The sequence below is a fragment of the Stegodyphus dumicola genome, chromosome 1 (genome assembly GCF_044657685.1).
Source record: "Stegodyphus dumicola isolate Sdum_Otavi_A_Nest chromosome 1, ASM4465768v1".
In the NCBI taxonomy this organism is placed as follows: Eukaryota; Metazoa; Arthropoda; class Arachnida; order Araneae; family Eresidae; genus Stegodyphus; species Stegodyphus dumicola.
Genome location: NC_140768.1, coordinates 279,464,696 through 279,473,498, shown reverse-complemented (window position 1 = coordinate 279,473,498; position 8,803 = coordinate 279,464,696). Strand labels below are relative to the sequence as shown.

The 8,803-nt window shown below is 32.3% G+C and overlaps 1 protein-coding gene across 2 annotated transcripts in view; it reads left to right on the top strand.

Moving 5' to 3' along the window:
• The first annotated feature begins 818 nt into the window (after positions 1–818).
• The window catches only part of Vps16A (vacuolar protein sorting 16), a 68,260-nt gene continuing 60,275 nt past the window's right edge, over positions 819–8,803 (top strand). For both annotated transcript variants that reach the window (XM_085807524.1, XM_085807519.1), the window contains exon 1: positions 819–1,055. In XM_085807524.1, coding sequence (XP_085663650.1) covers positions 1,003–1,055 — 53 coding nt within the window. In that variant the 5' untranslated portion in view covers positions 819–1,002. The remainder of the gene's footprint in view (positions 1,056–8,803) is intronic.

The following is an 8,803-nucleotide window of genomic DNA, read 5'->3' as shown; positions in this document are numbered from 1 at the left end:
TCTATTCGCACCAGTAAACGAGTTTGTAATCTGATTTATGGTCTAGTTTATTTTGATGTTTTCATTTCAGTTTTTTTTTCTAATCTTTAAATTAATCGCTTTATAGCGTTCATTGTTTTCTCTTTCATCAGGTTTCAGTTTTTTTAGAAACTGTGTTTTTCAAAATTTGTTTAGTAAGAAACTTCTTTTTATTATAATTTTTCCCTGAGTTAGTTTAGAAACAAAAGAACGAAGCTTGTCTTTTTAAAACATGTTATTTCCTATCATTGTCAGTTACATTAGAAGTAACCAGAATATTTTTGTGTTAAATCTTGCACAAAAAATTCAAAAGCATGAATCACTTTTTAAAATTTTTTCCATTTTTTGTGGGGAGGGTTACTCAAACAGTTCATTTTATGATAACAGAACACTCAAAAAAGAAAAAAAAAAAAAAAAAGAGAGAGAGAGAGAGATTGTATTTCCTTATATGTCTACATTCCAGTTTTTCCAGAAACAGATTTCACGCAAAATATTGAAAGTATGATACTTTATTTTTATTTATGATATTTTATTTTAACCCTTTCGAGACGGCGAGCCTTTGTTTACTGTATGTGTGCGAGGCTTTCTTGCAACTATGGCATGGATGTGGTGGCACAAGCTCCAGCAGAAACTATTTCTTTCGGTTCTTTTTATAATTACTGATTATGCCTACTACAATAGATAGGTTAAGAAAAAGAAAAAAGCAACTTTACTACAATATTTTCAAGGTACTTACTATACAAACAGCTTTATTGGTTTTGATAACGTTAATGAAAGAATAGAAGTGAAGTCAAATATTTAATCACGTGACATTGTTGATATTCATTTGATTTGCGAAAACTCCGACTTCTCCGGAAAGAGGTTGTTTTGTTTCGTTTAGTTTTTATTAAATCATGCTGTTACTTTAGAGAATGGAAATTTAATTTATTAATTGAGACCGAATAAAGATTCTTACTAGCTTGTATGAAATAGGGGATACTTATCATGGCTCTCTACACTGCTGATTGGACACCTCTTGGGAAAAATGTATATTACAGGTATCATAAAACATTTGTTTAAAAGCAGAATTATGAAACAGTTTTAAGTGTAAATTGTTGTTTTTCTAAATAAAAAATGCGGTTTTATGAGGGGCGGTTTTGTTTGTGAAATAAATTTAAAAAAATCCTCAGACATTTAAAAATATTAGGCAAAAATATTTTTACGGGTGCCCCTTGGCGATTTTTGGCGGTACATGGACACAGAGTTTGTGCAATTCTTTAACTTGTTACACCAAAACTCGCCGCTACACAAATCCAAAATAACAATTCAAAGAATTGCACAAACTCTGTATCTATGTACACATCGACCTATTTCCACTTAAAAAAAAATCAAAGAATTGCACAAACTAGGCATTGCACACTCCCTTGACTTTGTCCATGTATACATCGATCTATATTCACTTAAAAAGTCGGCTGTCAAAGGAGCAGCCAACAAAAAATATATGATCCCAATAATAATGACATTTTAAATCAAACAATGAAAACGAAATTCATCTTAGCACTATGCAAAAGATATATCCACTTACCTTATATGCAAATTTCCCTGTCTTCAGTCAAACAAAATTCCTTAACGGCATTCACAAACTTCCTAAAATTACCTAAACTAGAATCTGTATACTGGTGTCGCCACATAAATTCACAAAAACAAGAGTAAAAAATATTCTCTGTAGTGCAGGTATCCTCCAATGTTCGACCATACGCATTTCTTTCCTATAAACAGGGCACTTATAATGGGAACTAAGTAAGTCTTCATTTACACATCAGTCAATTAATGCGTTTTCCCATTTCGTTCGAAATCGTACAGAAACTTCTTACAACATTTAGCCATTTTACCATATAAACCACAAAATAACAATATACCGAAATCCGTGCCATCATTCAAATTCCCCATAATCATGCAACTAATTATGCAGGGGCGTAGCTAGAGTGTCCAGTGCCCGGGAACAACTGAAGAATTTGCGCCCCTTTCTGCGTGCCAAAAAATGAAAAATATTTCATTAAACAATTTCGTAGCATCAATTTGGCACCCCTTGGATGCTACGCCCGGGGACAGATGTCCCCTCTTGCCCCACCCTAGCTATGCCACTGTAATTTTGTTATAATAGGGTTTCCATAGCATTCAACTACACAAGTTACTGTAAATGAAACAACAACTTAACGATAATTCAGGGGTTACCTTCAGTCTACTTTAACTAAATATTAATGTTTTTTGTATTAAAAAAAGTGCTCTTTACAAGTATTTTCTGTATTTTGCTAAATTAATCTGTGTAAAGGAATTCTGGGTATTTGTATTAAGGTTATTTTTATTGATAGGAGGCCAGGTGTTATCAATTGCTACTGAAAAACAGGGCATTCACAAAATAATAAGGCAGTTTCAAAAATTAAAAGTTGTTTCCTACATTGCACACCATCAGCAGCTACATATGTCCAAGTTCGTTATGTGATATTAGCAGTTTGTTTCTCATCATATTGGGAAACCACAGAACTAGTTTCTAAGATGGCATTGAAACAGGAGAAGGCTTTCTGTACTGTATATTTTGAGGTATCTAGATATGTGATTACATTACAAGATTTTGTGTATAATAAAAAGAGGCAAAGCGGTGGGATTTTTCAAGAATCAACATTTCCTGGTTAGTCTCCTGTGAGAAAATGCCATTTTTTTTCTCCTTCCCTAGAGGCATTTGTGATTCATTTCTCTGTATACTGAAAAACTGGTAGTCATTTGAGCTGTTACAAGTCATGATAAGAACAATCTACTAATGGATAGAGTTTTTCCATCCAGTTGTAGTTTTCTTCTATTTTTCATAGAAATCATGTGCTTTTCATTTATATTCTTTCGCATATCTGAATCTGACATAATTACAAATTTGTAAACTTTTTCCTTGGCTATCCTGCTAAATCATGGGATTTTTATATTACTCTGAACAATCTAATGATTAAAGGTGATTGATTACTTGCCCAGACTTTCAGGTGTGGGTTCAAATCCTATGTAAAGCTTTGTTGCTTGTAAAGCTTTGTTGTCCTCTCCCTTCTTGTAGGTGTATTGTAAACATCTCATATTGTGTATCGTAGGTAATATTCTGGATGCTGAGATGGCTAAGTAGGTGATGAGTTTGGCCATTTCTAATGAGTGCATTAAATTGTAAGTGCTCAGTCATTGGAGGAGACGCAGTTTTTTTTAGTTGAAAATTATTGCTTTTACCTTTCCAGGAATTTTATTATCGAATAACACTTGCTTTGTAGGCCATTAGAATAGATGTTGTATTTTCAGTTCGAGATGAATTTGAATACAACATAATAGATGCATCCTGAGTGCATGCACTGAAGAGTTGTGATGAACGTATAAGGAAGCTTAACAGTTGCTGCTGTTGATTGCATACATTTAACCTCTGTAGGATGAGAAAGAGACTTTTTTTAGCCTTTAAAATTGCATATTCTGTTCTGTATGCAAGGCAGGCAAGTGTAATTGGGTTGTATACCTGTAAAGATATTCAGAGCATTCACATCTTAATTCTAGCTATATGTTGCATTTTTAATAACATTTTATTTTGCCTTTCATTTATTTTTCTTTGGTTTATCTTGTATTTAGTCTACATTATGAAATTCTTACTGTCCCCAAAAGATTTTGAATGTATTCATTATTAGCCCAAAAGGGCTTTTAGTTTTGAAACATAATTTTGCATCATTTTAATAAAATGTAAGATATTAATCTTTCATATTCAGCCTGTCTGTTATTAATTAACTAACTATAATTAAAAAGATTAAATATTTTTATAGAATTACATATTTTTCATTTTTTAATGATATTATATAATGTTCCCATGTTAGTCTTAATACATATTTATCTAATAGCTTATAAAATGTTTTGCTATTCCATCTGGGCTCTCTCTATCAATAATCCGTACTGATGAACCATGTTAAACTTTAAAAGAGCCATTTAAGCAAGTGTTAAATTCTGAGCCATTTCAGATTTGAATTTTTCTGTAATTTCAACTGGTACCAAGCTTACAATATTTTTTTTTTTCTTTTCATTTTTTTATTCTTTCTAAGTTTATTGCAACTTAAGTGCTTTATTTATTTCAAGAGTTTATTTGAAATTTTTTCTGATTTTTAGTTTTCTCATATGTTTATATACATATGTAGTAAGATGATTTGGGAATAGCTGTAATGGAATACTGCATGGTTTGAAAGATGCATAACAGAGAAGAAAAAACTATCAGAGTGGGCCAAAGGAACATCACATAATTTATTTTCGAAGAATTAATTCTTGTAGTATATATCTCCACACATAATCCTTATCGGTTTGAAATGCACCTCCCAATTTGGTATTTAGAAAGTGAACAATAGATAACAGAGGCATGCATGTTGGCAGAGCAAAGTATGAAACGTATTATGCATCAGTAAAATGTAGGAGATATAGTAAAAGGTTTTCTAAATCTAATAGGATGAGAGCTGTCTGCATTGCAGCATGATTTGATAAGAAAGCATGAAATGGATTAATTTGGAAAGACACAGTCCAAAAGGATTTTATAAACAATTTCTACTTTAGAAAGAGGAGATGATCAGATTAAAATGAAAAGGACTGTTCCGACATTAAATTATATAATTTTCTTAAAAAATTTTTTTTTCCTGTAAAACAATGAGGAATTTATATTTGACGATTTGGTACTATTCGGTTTTGAGGGCCGTAAAAAATTGCAGTGAAAATGTATGCACAAAAGTGCCAAATCTAGCAAACGCGCCCATTTAACAGCGCGCCAAATCTAGCATATGCGTTGATTTCAGATTTATTTTTATTTTTCAGATTATTTAAGTTTATATAGTTCTATATTTCTTAAGATGCCATTGACGTCTTAAGAAACTAGTTTAATTGACTTACTAGTTTAATTTTTAAATTCTTTTTTGATTTTAAATCCTTTTTTTGATATCCTATGGATTTAACAATTTGGGAATTGCCCATGACGAAAAGTCGGCAATAGAATTTTGGTTAAAGTGCAGAATCACCCACTGCTTGACGCATTTTTAAGAATTGCACATACTCGGTATCCATGTGCACATCGACCTATTTTCACTTAAAAAAAAATCCTAGAATTGCACAAAAATGGCACTGCGCACACCCTTGACTTTATCTATGTACCCATCAACCTATTTTCACTTAAAAAGTAAAAGAAAATTGACAAAAATTCAATTGTTTTTACCCTTGTAAAAAGCGGCAAACAAATAAGTGAGCAATTCTGCACTTTACCAAGAATAATTTAAAAGGAAAGGCATCATTCATTATAGAAAATTACGTTTGAACTACCAACGAGATGAAATTATGCTTTAGCAATAAGTCGGTAGCGAAATAGCGATGCAGGCATCCATTCAGTTATGTTTAGCAATTTTTATATAAATTATAATAATGATCTGAAATAGTTATTTACTCTTATGCTTCCATTCAGTCATGTTTAGCCTTTTGCATATAAATTATAATAATAAAAAATGTATTATATAAAATTAACCTTTCATCTAAATTAAAACATCAATCTTAGATAGTTATTTACTATTATAAATCCTTTCTTACCACAATTATTTGTGGCAGCATTGGCATCAACAATAGTTTGGCGATTTTTTACGGCTCTCGAAACCGAATAGTACCGATGAGGGTAATTAGTTGCATGCAATAAAAATGAATTTTATTTAATTATATATTATATTATCAGGAAGTTTCTGAAGGAATTTTTTAGGAGCACAAGGTAAAAGTAATTTTTCCAAGAAGTGAAATTGTTAAGGAATCTTAAACCATAGATACTTTTGTAATTTTACAGAGATGACCTCCTCTGAAAGTGATTGTTATTTCCGAGAACATAAAACAAACATTAATTTTCAGCTTTTACTTTGAAATCATTATTGTACATGAAGTCTTTTCAAACTGTGTTTCAAACATTCACCTGCTTTTTCAATCTTTTTTTTTTTTTTTTTTTTTTTTTTAAAGGACAATTTGAGTGAATTTTGTAAATTTGAATATTCAATTGAATCTGAATATTCATTATTTTTGGCAGATTTTCGTTCATCTGAAATACCTAATTTATGGATTACATGTTTTATTTTAAAATTATGAAGGCACTATCTGGAAAAAAAAAAAGACTGTCTTTTGGCAAATTTTCTTCTTGATGGAGTTGCTTAGGTTCTTACCATAGGCACTTCTCTTATAAGCTTACCTTTCGATATCTCTGCACTGAGTCATTTATTTAACACACTAACTAGCTGGTCGAACTTAGTTAAAAAAAAAAAAAATATATTTGCTGAGTATTGATACTTTGAGAAAAAGCAAACATAAATATGAAATTTCATATTTTTTCTACTTTTTGACATCATAAATAATAGAAAATCTAACCTTCATTCTCCCATTACAATACTCCTGTGTTGACTTGCATTTAAGTACTGTCAAAAGTCGTTAATTCGGACATCCATAATCCGGAATGATCTATAATCCGGACCTCAAAGCTAAAAACTTTCTGCGCATGCGCCGCTATGACGCATGCGCATAGGCGTTTAAGCGTGCGCGTAAGACCTTTACGACTGGGAATTTGCGTGTGAACAAGCGCAGAATACGTTTTCGCTGCGCGTTTAATGTATAACGGACGGTATAAGCTAAAATGATCTAATTGTCTATTGCAGTTAATGTTGATGATTGCGTTGTTCCTTAATCTTCGAATTGGATCCGGCTTATTATTTTTTGCAGACTGTAAGAGCAATTTTATAAAAGTAAGCTTGAACTTTCGATTATGTCAAATAGAATTTCCGCTGCTGGAGCTCCCAAAAAATCTACGAAAACGAAAGATGTCCGTTTCGATGTCCATCAAACAAAAAGTGCAATTGCTCCAAAAAATGGATAAAGGCATATCCTTTGTTTATCTAACCGTTCCGAAATCTGTTTATCAATTTCACGCTGCTCTGCACGGGGGGGAGGGGGAACGTAGCGGCGCGCAATGAACTGGAAGTTGATCTGTCAACACTATCGTTATCTTCAGGGCAGATGTTTTTATTTTATTCGGCTTATAATTCCTTATTAAATGTAGTATTTCATCTCGATGTACTTCTTCTTTGATATGATTTAAATCAAATTCCTCGTCATTATAAATATCACGAATACAAATCAAATTGTTTTCTGGTTGCAATTTTCTAATTTCGGCTATGCATAATGTATGCTTTACGCATGCGCGCGTTGAAAGAAATGTTTAATAAAGTAAACAATATTAAGCTTTTTTTTTGTAAATTTTGATACCCTTTAGATCATAATTGCTCATTATTTTATAAATTACGGTTTCATATTTTTAATTTTATAATTTCTGCATGCCATCTTACCAGATTTAAACTGATGATCTATAATCCGGAAAAATCGATAATCCGGAATCGCCGAAGTCCCGACGAGTCCGGATTAAAGACTTTTGACTGTAAACGATTAAAGTCTCATTTTTTCAGTTTTATCTTATATATGCAAAGTTTTGAACAAAAGACTAAATAAAAATGGGGGAAAAAAGATGTAAAGCAGCAGCCAAGTGTTGCCAAATACAGTAGCAGGAAAAATTAAGAAAACAGCTATGAAAAGGTGCTTTGTGTTAATTCTGTTAAGTGAAAGCCAATGAAAGGTAGTTGGTAGTTCAAGGTAAATGTTAGTGAGTAATTCAATCTACACTAAAGAAAATGCAAATGTTTGCATCTGTTATTTCAGCATACTTGTAAAGGACAGCAGAGTTCAGATTCTAATTTAGAGGATTAGATGAGTGCTTGAATAAAATTTTTATGTGAGAACAATAGAACATCATGAACGATGGAACATTTTCACAATTCACCAAGGCAAGGATTTCAATGGATGGATCATGGATTGTAAGAAATAACATATAATTGGGAGAATGGAAGCAAGACAGAACACTGCCACAAGTCTATTATAAAGACCTTAAAGTAGCCCAAAGTTTCATATTAAGAATCTCTGGATGGTTTAAAGACACTGGTGATTTATACAAACAACCAGATATAAATTGAAAACAGCAGACTGAGGACTGTTATTTGCAGTAATTTCTAAAAAAAAACTGATAACTGGAGTTAGCTTAGATTGCAAGGAGTTCACTGCCGCTAAAAAAAAATTGATTATCCAAGTAACAAGCTGCATTAAAAAGGAGTATATGCAAGAAAACCCATGATTAGTGTCTCACTAACTTTAGCTGTAAAATGCAACCAGTTATAGTGGCGCAGAGATCAATATGATTGGAGTACCATTGATTAGAGCCAAGTTCTCTTTACGGATATGTCTCATTTTTGTTTTGGAGAGTGATTGCAGATGTATTGCCATCTGGAGGGAGCAAAATGTACGCAGTAAGCCTGAAAATATCCAAGAATAGCATCAGTTCAAAGGTGGTAGAATCGTGGTCCTGGCACATTTTTATCAATGCAACTATGAAGCCTTATGTCAAGGTCTTGAGCTTTATGTCAAGTTATTAAGGGGTGTGACCAGTAATAACTTTTCTAAGGAACAATAGTGCTTATCTACCATCACACTGTATTTGTGAGGCTAAAGGAATCCAGCAGATAATGACCTGCATTTTCTTCGGATTTAAATCTAATAGAAGTGTGGGACTAGGTTATGAGTTTGCCCCACTATCACCTAGCATTGTCCACCAGCTTCAGATTCTTCATATATGCATTTTGTATTGCTAGAACTCCTGAGTAGTCTAATACACAGCATGGAAAATCACTGCAAAGCTTGC